At 53.2% G+C, this 15017-nt stretch overlaps 1 protein-coding gene across 1 annotated transcript in view; it reads right to left on the bottom strand.

The window, feature by feature from the left end:
• The window catches only part of DMBT1 (deleted in malignant brain tumors 1), a 70362-nt gene that overhangs the window by 6330 nt on the left and 49015 nt on the right, over positions 1 to 15017 (bottom strand). The window contains exons 25-36 of the mRNA XM_042907807.1: positions 13933 to 14256; positions 11086 to 11409; positions 10257 to 10286; positions 9609 to 9635; positions 7599 to 7752; positions 7115 to 7317; positions 6389 to 6709; positions 5717 to 5737; positions 4556 to 4585; positions 4193 to 4343; positions 2727 to 2935; positions 1714 to 1898 (exon numbers count right to left, since the gene is read on the bottom strand). Of these exons, the coding sequence (XP_042763741.1) occupies positions 1714 to 1898; positions 2727 to 2935; positions 4193 to 4343; positions 4556 to 4585; positions 5717 to 5737; positions 6389 to 6709; positions 7115 to 7317; positions 7599 to 7752; positions 9609 to 9635; positions 10257 to 10286; positions 11086 to 11409; positions 13933 to 14256 (1979 nt within the window). The remainder of the gene's footprint in view (positions 1 to 1713; positions 1899 to 2726; positions 2936 to 4192; positions 4344 to 4555; positions 4586 to 5716; positions 5738 to 6388; positions 6710 to 7114; positions 7318 to 7598; positions 7753 to 9608; positions 9636 to 10256; positions 10287 to 11085; positions 11410 to 13932; positions 14257 to 15017) is intronic.

The raw sequence follows: 15017 nt of genomic DNA, 5'->3' as shown, positions 1-15017 counted from the left end.
AGGAGGGATAATCACCTTTGGTGCACTGACTCCCACTGACTAAACTCATGGCACACCAGAATCCAACAGAATTAAATTATAGGGCAAAATATAAAAAAGCCAGGTCGACTAAAACGTTTGCATGGTGTGAGTGATACGCTCCCTTCTCTGCGTGTAGGTCTCCCTGACCCGCTCAGTTCATCTCAGAAGGAGAGCTGGTGTCTGTAGGGACTGAGGAAAAGGAGCCAGTGTCTGTAGGGACTGAGGAAATGGCCACAGTGGCAATTTAGACCCTCAGGCCTAGGCGCCCACTCATGGCCGACAGACCAATCTGTTTGGCTAAATGACCATCCCCTTCGTCTCCCGTTGTTTCTTACGTGTCAAAGGATCAGGAATGACCTTGCCAGGTAATGAACAGCATCTTCCTGGCACCTGACCCAGTGCTGGGTCACGGCAAATGCTCAGTACGTCTTTGGTGAGTTGACACCCTCTGAACGTGTGTGTGTGCTGCACACATTGTATATGTTCGAGCATTTCATGTTGTGTGTTTACTGCAGTCCTAAGCCACGTAAAAACATTTGCACTGCGCCTGTTCCCCGAAGACGAAATCTTGAAATGATTACTTAGGTGTCAGCCAAATGTTCAGAACTTAGAATAGATAATTTAAAGTGAGTTTACATAAAATTAAATGCCACCATTGTAAGGATGCCACTCAGCGAGGTTTGACAATCAGCACTACCACAAGAGACAGAACACTTCCACGAACCAAAACAGCTCCTTCCTGCCCTTTTGCAGGCAATCCCCTCTGACCAGGTTGGCTTGCCATCACTCACTTGTTCTCCGTGTCTGAATTTTACACACAGGGGATCGAAGAGTAAGTACTCCTGTGTGGCTGGCTTCTTTCACTCCGGGGAAGGCTTTTGGGATTCCCAGAGTCTGGCATTTGCCCTCCTGTTTCTTGGCCAAGTGGTGTTGGGCAACCTGCTTGACCCCTCGAAGCCCAACCTCCCTATTTTTAAAGTGGGTTGATAATGAGAGAACACTTGACGGGGATTTGGGGAGAGTGACACCGGCTAATCCCAGTGTCTGGTCCCCAGTAGGATGAGCAACCGTCCAGTTCGCTCAGGATCGAGGAGTTTTGTGGGATATGGGACTCTGCCATGCTGAAATCTGCAAAGTCCCAGGCAAGCCAAGACGGTTGGTCACCCTAGATGGTGACAGCTCAGCAAATGGTAGCTGCAGAGGCTGATTTTCTGTGAAGCTAATGAAACTTAAGCCTCAGGGCTTCCCACATGCATGGTTTTGTCCAAGGCCTAGCGGTGTGTTGGCACAGCCATATATTTTTATGAGATTTATAAAAGGTCGCATTGTTCTCTTTAATGAGGCACCCCCCCCCCCCCACCTCACCAACCCTAATCCCAAACTCTATAAGCTTCAGGCCCTGTAAAACCTGGAGCTGCCCCTGGGAGGCGCTACGGTCACTGCTGATGTGAGTGGCAGCCTGCCCTGCACCCTCTATGCCCGACAGGGTGGGGAAAACTGGGTGCGGAAGGCAGCCTCCTTCCTCATCCTTACATTTGGAAGTGGCTGTAGCTACATCATAGCACCAAGGGACAGATTGAAATCTTCACCCTGATTACACTGACTGTAGCATCATGAATTCAAGAAACACAGCATACATCACTTTAAGAAAGATCACTCAGTAGGAGAGAGAGTAGAAAGCCTTAGGCTTACCTGCTTGATGGTGCCACAGCCTGAGTACGGAATCGTGAATGTCACCTGACTGGCCGTTATCTGGGGCTGACACCGGTAGCTTTCATTCCAGCTGGGAATGAAAAGGTCCCGGGCAGAGTAGCCCAAGGATTGGAGGTAGCTCCTGCTCACGCTGGCTTGCATGTGATCCGGCAGACAAAGCAGCTCTGGTGGCCAAGGGAAAACAACAGCGGCAGTCAGCACCCCAGCAAGCCTGCCAGGCACCCCTCCCGTAGAAAGGCGCAGAGGCCAAGATGGCGGATGAAGACAGTCCACATCGGAACAGGCTCCAGCCCAACCCCCCACCTGCCCCCTGGCTCGGGTCAGCGTCATTCTCACAAGGCCCCTTTGAGGGCACAGGAACTGAGGATTCCCCTGATGGAGAAACGGAGGCAGGACACGAAATGGGTAAAATGTTTTGCCAACCTGCCATTTACCCATAAAGTAATGCTCCAGTTGAAGGGTTAGGAAATTGTAAAATAAAGTCCTTTCGCTACGGAACAAGTCAATGCTTAAAATCCTGACTGTAAGAGAGAGCTTGGATGTCACCTTGCCCAGTCCCCAAGCCAATCTGTAAATCAGTCCATTTAACAGCTCAAATCGTGGCCATTAGCTGGAAGCAGCTGAGTGAATGGTTCAGTCCATCTCTAGATCACAGCCAAACGTGCTGTCTCAGGACACAGTCTCAGTGGCCCCAAGGTCACCTGTGTCCCCTGGCGCGGACATCTCACCATGTGCTGAAAGTATGACCTCACGTTTAGTCTCTGATGACCACAGTAAGGCCACCACACTGCCCATCGGCCAGTTCTGGCCCTTGACCTCATTTCTGGGCAGCCAGAGTCCAAGACCACTGCTCTTGGCCCCTCCCAGCACCAGATAAGCCTCGGTGACCTGACAAGGTTGCCCTAGTTTCTTACTTCACAACCACAGAAGGGTTGGGCGGCAGAAGCCTCTCAGAGGTGCCCTTGACAACGAGCTCTCACGAGGGGACTTACGGGTGCTGTCATTGGAAGGACGGGAATAGTAGTCGACCTGGAAGCCCCTCTTTGTGATGCTGCCATCGCTGACGAAGCGAATGGACATGAAGTTCGATGATGAAGTGAAGGAGCCCCTGGCTCCATCACAAACGCGGGCAATCAGAGGGGAGCTGTGGGAGGGGCCGTCAAACACTTCGATATAGTCGTAGTTACAGCCTCCTTCAAGCCTGCAGGGACAGAACACAGAGTTTTGGCTTCGATTTCAGCCAGGATTTAATGCAGGGGGTCAGACTTCAGTGACGGGGGCCACACCTCGGTGTCAGAAATGGCGACTTTCTGAAAATAATAGCTGAAGATAATACAGTGACATTCACCTTCCGGTGACCTCCATGGATCTTAGTCCTGCCTTTTGGGGTCACACATATGAATCTACAGCCCCTCTCCTGACACCCCTTTGCACCATGAAAGGAAGGGATCACAGCCTGCCTTAGACTGTTTCTTCAATCAAACAGACCCTGGTTTCCCATAGAATAATATAAATATTCATGAATTCATAGTGATAGAAATAGGTAACTGAACTAATAAATATTGGGCAAGTCAAATACCTCTCTGAAGGTTAGGTGGTCAACCTTCCTCCAGAGGATTGAATGGGCTTTAAGTACAGTCTCCGAAATCCAAATTGAATTATAATGATGAGGAAATTAAAATAATATTATATCTTTTACAAGACTCCAAATGAATTTCCAAGGCAGAGATTCGCAAGGGCACCGCAACCAAAAAGCAAGAGAGAAAACCATTCTGTTCAAGAATGGCTGTTACAGAAAAAATAATGGTACCCTCCTTCCTGGACTCTAAAATACCTCTGCATGGTCACTCCCTTCCTTGGACCAATATTATATTAATGCGGCTTTGATGTTGTCTCTTCTGCTTAAAACAGTGATTCCCACTCTTCATTGAATGAGGAACAGATAAACTAACCTCTGCAGTAGTGACTTCTCCACCTCTGCTTGACCCCAAGAACTCATCCCAAAAAAGGAAGGAGTGGAGAGAAAATTGTTTAAAAAAAAACAAACAAACAAACAAAAAAGCCACAACCGGGGTGGTTAATAAGATTCTCTGTGTTACTATTACTCCAACAATCATCCCTCCTATTGGATAATATTTTCCAAGTATTTTCGCATATTTCTCTCGTGTGACCTTCCCAGTAGCCAGAGAGGAGAGGGAAGCAGGTATTTTATTCTCTTGCTTTGACTCAGGTTCAGGAAAATTAGGTGACTTCCTGTGGTCACGTAGCAAATTAGTGACAGACTTGGGACTTTAAACCAAGGCTCTTGTCCTGGCTGCACCTCCACGGGCTGCCTCTGTGCTTGATAAACAAATTGAACCCATAAGAGAACATGTCAAGCGGGCAAACATCATTCCTGAAGGGCTAGGTGCCATTTGCTCTGTTCTGAAATATCCGTGAGGCAGCCCCACACACTTACTGGACATCTCTGAAGACAACAGTCACACGGTAGTTGTTTCGGACCTCGATGTCCCACAGGCATTTGGCATTGTTTGGATAGTTCCCAGGATAGAACGGGCTGGAAAAGTGCCCTGATGGTTGGGACAGGAAGCCTCCACAGGAGTAATTTGCTGCCGGGATGAAACAAAAATGTTGAGGACCCCCAGAGCCCACGGCACAGTCACCTGGGGGAAATTTTTAAACAACTCCCTAGACAGAAACCCAGCAGGAGGCGTCCTAGACCCAGACTGTCCAGAGAGGCTCCCCTAACCCCCGCCGCCCCACCTGGTGGCACCGTCACTGGGGAAGAAGAAAGGGATTTCTCAGAGAGCCCAGAACTTACTGTTCGGGTAGGTGACGTTGTAAACAGGGGCTGTTGATAAAGAGAAAAGATAACAATCAGTTTCCTGGCATCGTGGACACAGTTGTTGTCCTCGCTTGTGCTGTGAGGAAATGTGCCGACCCTGGGTTCAAAGCCAAATGCTGGATACTTGCCCTCAGGGAGCTCACAGCCCAGAGGGATGGATGGGAAGGAGCAAATCCCAGCATAGCAGGATGGGGCTGTGATCAGGGTAAGCCCAGGACATGGTGGGAGCCCAGAGCATTGGCTCCTGACCCAGACTAAGCAGAGGAAAGAAGGCAGGTAATTTGCTGGGGGTGAGGGGGGGTCGGGGTTGGGGGGATGGAATCAGGCAAAAAAGTACAGGGGCATTCCAGGCAGAGGGAACAGAATGTGCAAAGGGACCCAGGTCTGAGAGTACGGTGCACATTTAGGGAACATCAGTGTGGACGGAGCGAGGAGGGGGTGAGGAGGAAATGAAACAGACAAAGGAAGTGGATCATGGAGAGCTCTAGAGACTCTCCCAAGCAGTGGGGATCTGTGGCCAGATGGCCCTGGGGAGTCACATGAAGGGTGCAAGGGTGTGGAGGCTGGGACCAACACCTGCATTTCATGAGGATGCCCAGCTGCTGTGTGAAGAAGGAAGGCAGGGAGGCTGAGGGGTCGCTGCTGCGGGAAGCAGGTGGTGAGGAGGGGAGGGGTGGGGACAGAGGGGAAAGATCTCGGGAGCCAGGGGTGTGTTGGAAATGCTTAGAGCAATTTTGGCCACAGCTCTGGAGCAATCAGGAGCTCCGAAGCAATCAGGAGCTCAGTTCTCCGGGCAATCAGGAGCTTCTACTGGCCCTGCATGGAGTTCAGTGATGAAACAGGACCCCCTGGCCTGCACCGAGCAGGGTCTGGTGTCCTAAGGATAGGCAGGACCTACACGGGTGGCTGGCCTCTCCTAGGGACTGACCAGAGAGCTGGCCAGGCTGGCCAGGCTACCGATGAACAAAGGGAGCCGAGAGAGAGGCCCAGCCCTCCTCAGGTAGGGACATTAGTTGCAGGGTTGCCCCCAGTGCTGGGGAAGGCCTTGGGGACAACTCTTGTGAAACCGAGTGGGACATCTTGCGCCAGCAGTGGAGAGGGCCGGCCAGGCAGCGGGCAGGAATCACGGGTACTTACCCTGTGTTGTTGGGTAGCTTCCTGTAAAGGGATAGAAAAAAAGCATCAGTCACTGAAGTGTGTCTGGAGGAGGGGCCAGAATGCGGGAGGGCACACCCAAGTGACACAGTCTGACCTCTTCAGTGAGCGCATTGTGCTGTGGAGGCCTGTGTTAGCGGGGGGAGGCCTGCACACATCTCCCCAGCTGCTCCCCCAGCCCCATCGTTACCTGGGGGTCGTCAGTGCCACAGCCAAAGTCACACCATCACTCATTCCTCGTTTCCTACTTGTCTGGAACCGTTCTAAGGGTTCACGCGCATGAGCCACTTAGTTCTCTAATCGCCCTTGGAAGCAGGCTTATTGTGACCATCTCCTCTCCATACACAAGGAGACTGAGGCCTACAGACATGACCTCATTGCTAAAGGTCACAGGGCAGATAGAAGGGTGAGAACACACTGCACGCCAGCTGTGTGTTCAGCGCGATGGCTCTGGGGCCCAGAAACCCACCGGAGACACAGTGGCCCCTGCATGGTCTCCTGGAGTGGGAAGGCCAAGGGCATAAGCTGACAAGCTCCAGTCTGCCTCCACTTCCAGAACTGGGCCACAAATACCATCAGCCACCGGCCCTTAGCTGTCACTCTGTAGCAGGTCAGAGGTGAAAGGGGCCTTCCATGAATGACGTCATGTGGTACCTGAGCAAATGACTCCGGCATCTTCCCGGTGGGCACAGTCATGGGAGAACCAGCCTCGGTTCCGGCACTGCCAGAGAGTAGATTCTGTCCCGGAGCACACCACATCGTCCAGGGTGATGGGACCAGAGCCGGGCCCAAAATGGGCATTTCCCAGGGCTGACACTGCATATCCACACCGCAGCTGTCTGCAGACCACTTGGGCATCCTGAATGTCCCAGGAGTCATCACAAACCGTCCCCCATATGCCATTGTGGTAAATTTCCACACGCCCGGCACAGGCACCGTAGGAGGAATTTGAACTGACTAATCTCAGGCTGGCATCTGAAAGACACACGGCATAAGAAATGATGGCCACTCCCACAACAGACCTCACAGGCCAAATAACCCATGGGCCTTTCTCACTCCTAAAGTCACCAGGCGGCTGATCGGGGTACAGACGTCTCCAAGATCAAGCTGGAAGGGGCTCAGACCCCCTCACCCTCCAGATGGGAACATGTTGGTTCACAGTAAGGTCAGTCACCAGGTCTCCAGGGAATTTCGTGGCAAACCCAAGACCAGGCTGTGTCCCCCATTCCCTACATCTCTTAGCCTTCGTTTACCAGTCAACTGTGAGACAAGGAGGAGGGATGTTTGGTTTCATGTGGGAACCACGATACCCAGAAGCAGGGTCCACATAAACACACTGAGCCTCCAAGGTCAGGTCGATCGGGTTTAGTGTGAACGCACCTTGAGGAAAGGAGTTATACCAAGCAGAAAAGCCGGTGCTTTGGATACTGATGTCACTTCGAAATCGAACAGTCATTCGGTTGTAAGAAGAGGTGAATATTTGCCTGGTGCCATTACAAATTTTCCCCAGCAAGTTACTGCTGTTCAGCGGTCCATCAGAGATTTCGACATAATCGAAATTGCAATTGCTGCTCACCTCCAGCCTGTATGAAAAAGTGGATTCGTGTCAACATCGAAATCTCTATCGCTCCTGTATTTTACAGATAGTTTGGACTTTCACGGGCAACATTACTGAATCTAACATATTCTTTGAGCTGTTCCTCAATCAGATTAAAGGAATTCCCAATGTTGCCAGACACTTCATGGTAGGTTCAGAGCAATGTGACGTGGTCCATGGCATCTGAGAGTGTAAATCATCTCAGCCCCTCACACAGCCCAAACCGTGGAGGACCATCCTTCGCCAGATGACCTGGCTGTTACTCACTGCAGACTGTTGAATCCCAGATTTATGCGATAGCCGGGGTTCACTTCTATTTCCCAGACACAGTCAGCATTGTTGGGGTAGTATCCAGGGTAAGATGGGCTGAAAAATGTCCCGCTGGCATTGAATAAGAAGCCACCACAATTTGAAGAGGGTCCTATAGAGGAGAGAGAGGGACACACCAACATGGCAGGTTTCAGATGTGTGACAACAAGCAATTGTCTTTTGGGTACGAGTCCTCTGACCTTAGAACATGACTCAGTTTTTCCTCTCTTGGGCCTGGTCCTGGGCTGCCTCACATTAGGGACCTTGATCTGAGGATCTACCTCCCCCAAAGGGCCTAGAAAAGTGACTCTCTCTCCAGAGGTGACCCAAGCTTCAGAGAGAGCATGAGTCACCTTGAAGCAAAAATGCCAAGAAAGCAACAAAGTGATGATTGTCAATATTCAGGGGATTACAGGGACAACGCTGGCTGAGTGGGAGTGTTGGCCCATGCAGAGCGCTGTGTAAAGGAACTTATCCCCTAGGGTCTCATGCCAGTTGACAAGAAGCAGTGTAAAGTGGGGTCGAAAGTAGGGTTTCTGCCACAGAAGGCCTGGGCTTGCAGCTTGACTCTGCCGTTATCAGCTCCATGATCTTGAGCAAGTCACATAACTTCTCTGCCTCAGCTTCCTTATCTGAAAACTGGGAGTGATCATAACATCTGTCTCATCAGATTCTTAGGAGTATTAAATGAGACAATATGTGAAAACTCTCAGAGCATTTCCTGGCACATAAGAAGCACCCAACAGTATTAGCTATTACTATTTAGCAGAGAATGACAAATAGTATTTAGCATTCAAGTAGATACTGTGCTGGTGGCACTGCTCTGACTATCCTCAAAACTCCGGACTCTAGACCTTAGGCTGGAGAATTGTGGGGTAGCGGTTATGCCCAGAGACCCAAAGAGCAGAAAAGCAAGCACTATTTGGCCATTTGCTACAGTCCTGAGTCACACAGACCATCATCCCCGTCCTACTGTAAGACTGAAAGAAGCAGGAGCAGACACCCCTACGGTCCCTACGGAAGACGAGCTACCAGGCTATAGGGGCAAACGAGTCCCTCTCAGTTGCCCCACGGACACTGCACTGTCAGCACAGAACCGGACCTGAAACCGGAGGCCAGCTCCAGCGTAGAGTGCGACATGGCCTGACAGCCCTGGGAGAGGCAAGCTTCTGTGCCTGGACTGGGCAAATGTGGGCAGCATTCAGCAGAGACCACTTGGGACAGAACAAAGCTCTGACAGGGAAGAGCCTCTTTCGGTCAGAAACCGCTTGCCTTGAGTTGTAGGTACAGACACCATCGCTCCCATGAAGTCAAGTGGCCAAGACCCCTGTCCATGAGGGTCAAGGAGGCCCTAGTATCACATCTTGTCCCTGTCTCTGGAGGAATAAGACGGTGGCCATGGGGACCCTGACCCGGAAATCAGAGCCCATGCACATGGTTCCGGTGACTCATCTCTTCCCAAGCAGGTATCAGAGGCCTCCCAGGACATGTCAACCAGACAATGGGTGACAAACAGAGTCCTTCTCCTGGTGACACAGGGACCTGGCACTGGCATCGGCCCCTCATGTGCACAACGCACAGCCATAGTGAGCCCGAGCACATAAGAGAAAATGGTGCTAAGACAAACACTGTGAGCAGGCAGTCCTGGGACTTGTACATCCCGTTGTTCCTGAAGCTAGACCCACCCACCACTAATGTCCTCATTATGGACATTAGCATATGTCATATGCTCTCCTAGCGTAAGACAGGTGGAGCTGGGTTCCGGTCAATTGCGAACAAAAGCATCCTGACTAGTAGATCCCACAACCGGTAGGTGGCAGGAAATCATAATTCTTGTGGGGAAACAGAACGCCCCACACTGAATACGCTGGTTAGGGCGGAAGCCGAACCCACATTTAGGAATTTCACCCACGCCACTTGGTTATGGTGTTGATGATAATCTTTCGGCAGGAAATCAAGGATGCTTACCGTAGGAAGGACTTGTATACCACCAATCTGGAGAGACACAGAGAGAGAGACAGAAACAAAAAGTAGAATTAGAAAGGAGGTGGAGTCAATCCAGGTTGGCTCAAGTGACTATTAGGTGGGACCAATGGTGGTGATATCTGAGGAGTTCTGCCGGATAGAGGAGAAAGGGGTCTCTGCCGAGAGGCTGCCAAGAGCCAAAATCCCACCGTCGAATGTCCAGCACAACGGCAACGAGGTGGTGCCATGTGCAAGGGTAACTGCCGTACCGTCATGACACTTTTGTTGGGAAACGCATCACGTAGGCTCCACACGGGGAGTAGGACGTGAAAATGTCTCTATTCTCCCAACACGTGGATCATTTGGTCCAGGCAATGCAATCCGGCAGAAATGTTCCCGAGACAGCCTTCTCTGTCATCTAAGGTCTTAGTGAGGACGGTGTACCCAGAGGACTCTTATTTCTCTGAGCCAGTAAGGACAGTCCGTGTGTTGTGGGCTGTTCAACTGGAAGTGTCTACATAACCGAGAGGGACCAAGGAAGGCCCAGGAGAGAGAAAAGCTCCGGAGTCCCCCTTAGATGTAAAGTTTGGGGCCAGGGCTGGCTTTCAAGAGGAGATAGATGCTCAGGAGTCAAGAGGCAGCAGAACTCACCTGGTGCGGTCGTGGGCTGGGACTGGGCAGCTGGGAAGAGACAAGAGCACGTGAGACACCGCACAGAGCTGCCCCAACCGGACGCAAGGGGGAAGGATCTGAGCGGGTCAGATGCCATCGACGCTGGTCCCCGGCCACGGAGGGTAGGGCCCGTGACATCCACACCCTGGAAGGACGACCCTCTTCAAAGGGCCAGGCACACCAAGAACATGATTTCCCATGTCAAGGTGATTGGCCTCAAGGCACACAAACCAGACGTGTGCCTTGAGCTTTCAGCCGCCCACCATGGCAGCAACACCGAGGAGTCCAGCTCCCGCCAACATGCCACGGCTGATCTTTCAGGCCTAAGCAGGGCTCATGACAAGGTTTGTCTGGCAGTCATCGCAGAAGCAGCTGGCCCCTCGCACCACAGACCCGCCGCACGGACCGGGCGTCACCCCTCCAGCGGGGGACATGCAGCCAGGGGCTCAGGACCCCAAACCCGCCGCGGCCGTAGCCACACACATACAGGTTGGTCTGCAATCCTAGCCCTGGGATCCCCGCGAGAGACCCCCATTCAGCAGGCCGATCACTCGCCGCCACCTGCAATGTTGCAGGAGGGCCAGTAACGGCTTCGCGGGGACTGGCAGTTTGGCACGTGTCCTACTTTACCATCTCCACACCTGCCAGCCTGACAAAAACTGACACTGACACTGACACTGGAGGAGAGTTGAGGAGACGTGAGGAAGACAGGGATGGTATATAGGTAGCTTCCAACGATCGGATCAGAACATGACGTCTCTCTTCCCTAGCCAACAGCAAGAGAAACTCCCAACGACAAGAGGCTCACCTGAACAGATGACACTGGCGTCCTCACTATGGCCACAGTTGTGCGAGTTCCAGCCGTTGTGGGGGCAGCGCCACAGGTAGGACTCTTGCCCGGAGCAGCGCACGTTGTCCAGGACAATGGGCCCTGAGCCCTGACCAAAGCGGGCACTTCCCGGGGCCGACACGGCCCAGCCACAGCCCAGTTGCCTGCACACCACGTTGGCGTCATTGATGTCCCAGTCGTCGTCACACACGGTGCCCCAGGAGCCTTGGGACAGGACTTCCACGCGGCCCTGACACCGGTCACCTCCATTCACCAGCCTCAGGGACAAACCTGCCTCGTTCCCTAGAAAGACAAAGAACAAAACCCACTGTCCATGTCCATCTTCTGGCCAAAGGCTTAAGGCTTGGTCCAGACTCAAAAGCTTGCTCACGGCCAGTCTTCCCCGGGCACCGTTCCCCTTCGAACATGCCAAGAGCTGAATCTTCAGCCCACGCACCCTAAGAGCTGAGACACCTAGACAGACCTGTCCAAAGGATGCCACGATGCAGGAAAGGACGCTATGATGCAATGCATGTGAGTAGGAAGACAACCCCCATCCACGCTGGGCATGCTCACGAGGGCATCTTCCAGCCATCGCTGTCAGGCCGAGACCGCTGCCCTGTGGGGCAGCTTGTTGGCTTCTGTAGGGTCCTGCCTGGGTTCAGGCAGAGCCCCAGGACCTGCTTGCAACGTGGCAAGAAAGGTGTAATACTAGCACATGGGCCCCCTTCTTCCCAAGGCTATATGCTCCACGGCCTGCGAGCCATGAGGGAGGTCTCAGGAGACTGGACAGATCTCCAAGCATTACGTTAACCTCCTGCAGAACGGTCAGCACTGAACATCGATCCCACTGGAGTCAGGGGGCTATCCGCCTACCTCCAGACCTGGGATCTGAGAGTGAGAGTCACCTCTTTCTGCTACCAAACACACACAGAGGTTGCGGCAAAGAGAGCAAAGACACACCCCGAGTCCCCTCCTGTGACTTCCATAACCAAACTTTACGTAGAAGGAGAGTGAGCCAGGGACTTGGATAGGAATATTTATTCCCTGTTGGTCTTATAGGTGGGTAGACCGGGGGCCCGGGTGTCCAGAAATCGTGACAGAGGGAAGAGCGAGAGGTAGACATCTCGGGAAGGAGTCTTCGAAAAGAGTGTGTGGCGGGCCTCTTGACCACTGACACCTGCAATTGTCACCTTGCTGCACAGGCCTGCTGCTCGGCCAGCCCTGTTGGGATGAAGGCTCTGCGGGAGGACCACCTGGTCCGTCCACATCCATCTCGAAACCTGGCATGTCACTGTCTCCCTCACAGGGCCTTTGCATCCTGCCCACCCTGACGTATGCATGTCTGAGTGGTGCTGGGTCAACCTGAAATGAGTCAGATATCCTAGTGCCTGTAACACACCATCACTTGCTACACTTTCACCCCCAGGGCACTGTTCATCTGCTTTGGACATATGCACGGGACACAGATGAATCTGAGGGCGTTCCAAACGGCGAGCGATGGAGAGAATCCAGCATGCTCTGAGGTCCCTTCAGGAGAAGGGCAGTGGTCATCCGTGTCCATTGTTCCACCCACCGTGTCGGCCCAGATTGCATTACAGCTGAAATCCAAACACAGAGGCCAGTTCCCTGAACCTGCACGCAGCTGTCTCCTGGGACAGCCTGAAACAACTACACGAAACCTCCTGGGCCGATGGCCAGACGGGCCTCTTAGAGCTCCAGGTCTCTTTAAGAGCCACTGTCGTGACTAACTGACAAGCAGAAACACGGGATACCCATAATTTCGACCAAGAGCGGTGCTTCCCCCGAGCGCTGAGAAGAAGGATGGGAACCGCGAAAAGAGACATTCCCAGTGGGGTCACCTGACACTCACCCGGGCGAACCGTACATTGGGGCGAACAGCTGTAATAGAAAAAACCTCAAGGCAGACACAAAAGCACACAGGTGCTCCAACTGGATCAAAGGTTGAAGAAACCAGCCTAATCTCACAAGCAGATGACTCCACGTGTCCTTGGGCAGACACAGCAAGGGCCCTCCATGAATCTCTCAGTCCTCTGGGAGCCCCACCCTATGCCCCACTGCCATTGCTTGCCTTGCTGGGCCTGAGGACTGGCTTTCCGGCAGTCGGAATGCCACCAGCAGGCCCACGAACACCCTCAGAACCACTGCATCCACGCCACGTGGAAACAGCTAGAATGGGTTGAACAGTTATGCTAGGAAGATCCCAAGCCTCCCATCCCAGGTGCTATGCGCTCAGCCTTGACAAGGTTTCACAGGCTTTCTGCAGGGGGCCAAGCTCAGGCCCCGGGGTCCTCGGTGGCTCATCAGTGTTCCATGTGCCACTCACCAGCCATTCCCTACATCGATCCCCTTCTCCACTACTATCGCTGTCGCCCCAGATGCGCAATCTAGACTGCAATCCTGCTCCCTAGGTTGGCTTCATGGAGGACCCCGAAGCATAGGGCCACAAAGGAGTGAAGGTGGCTCGTCTTTCAACCACATTCCCAAAAGGTGCGCCTTGAGAAAAGGGCCCTAGGAAAACAGGTGTGGACTGAGCAGATGATCCAGCTGACAAGCAGGGGGTCATTTTGGCTGCCCACTGAAAGGTGAATGCACCTTGTCACCCACAGTGTCACTGATAATCCCAAGCAATTTCTGTCCACAGAAAGAGGGCAGCCGCCCCTGCGGTCCACCTCTGTGGCACTTCAGGGGACAGCTGCGCCCAGGAGACCTAGAGACACAGATATCCAGGAGAGGTCGGGTGGGGACCCTGGAGAAAGGAGTGTGTCGGTTCTCAGTAATCGCCATGAGAGTTTTGAAGTTCACCTGAGCAGATGACACTGGCGTCCTCCCCATGGCGACAGTTGTGCGAGTTCCAGCCGTTGTGGGGGCAGCGCCACAGGTAGGACTCTTGCCCGGAGCAGCGCACGTCGTCCAGGACAATGGGCCCTGAGCCCTCACCAAAGCGGGCACTTCCCGGGGCCGACATGGCCCGGCCACAGCTCAGCTGCCTGCACACCACGTCGGCGTCATTGGTGTCCCAGCTGTCGTCACACACGGTGCCCCAGGAGCCTCGGTACAGGACCTCCACGCGGCCCCGACACTGGTCACTTCCATTCACCAGCCTCAGGGACAAACCTGTTTCGTTCCCTAGCAGGAGACACGAAAATTATCTTTCTCTTCCTCCCCGGAGGAAAAGCCCCAGGGTCTCAGTGGACAAGAATTACTTCAGGGACCATGACTTCTGCATGCAGGTTAAGGTTGCCCAGCACAGGACTCTCTGAAGCTTGCTCACCATTGTTCACCATTGAGGGGCTATTCAGATACCCCGGAGGGTCATGAGGTTTACGCATGTGCACAGTTTGGTGGCCCACGATGTCAGCATCGGGATCGCTGACTGGTCATGGGAAGCAGGGGCGAAGGGTGAAAGCCAGCCGCCTGCCTCCCTACCTCGATGACCAACCCAAGCACCTACATCAAGCCCAGAGTTCCTACCCAGCCACCATCAAGAAACTGTCCTAGACCTAGTGCTTACAGACTCCACCCCACCTTCCCCTGACCGTCCTATGTCGTGCACCCTACTACTGGGCCTGAGGGTTCTTGTGAAGGTTCCTTTATGCTGACCACTGACTCGTGTCGCTCTTAAGCCCCGAGCTTGTACTCAATCTGAAACAGTCCGTGAGCCCTCTGAATATCATACCAGTGGGCAGGACTAACGATCACTGACTCTGAGCTGTGCACACGCACAGCAGCCCGGACCTGTGGGTGGCAGAAAAGAAACACAACATGGCAGCATTAGGTCTGCCGGCAGGAAGGTCATTTGCCACGTTCAGCACGACAGCACAGCTCATGAGTGATCGGGCTCACCTGGACCCAGCCCTTTGCACCCTGTGAGCTGGGCTGGGGCATGA

Source organism: Panthera leo, chromosome D2, assembly GCF_018350215.1.
Source record: "Panthera leo isolate Ple1 chromosome D2, P.leo_Ple1_pat1.1, whole genome shotgun sequence".
NCBI classification, from domain to species: Eukaryota; Metazoa; Chordata; class Mammalia; order Carnivora; family Felidae; genus Panthera; species Panthera leo.
The sequence above is the reverse complement of the archived record's forward strand: the minus strand, read 5'-3'. Positions and strand labels throughout refer to the sequence as shown.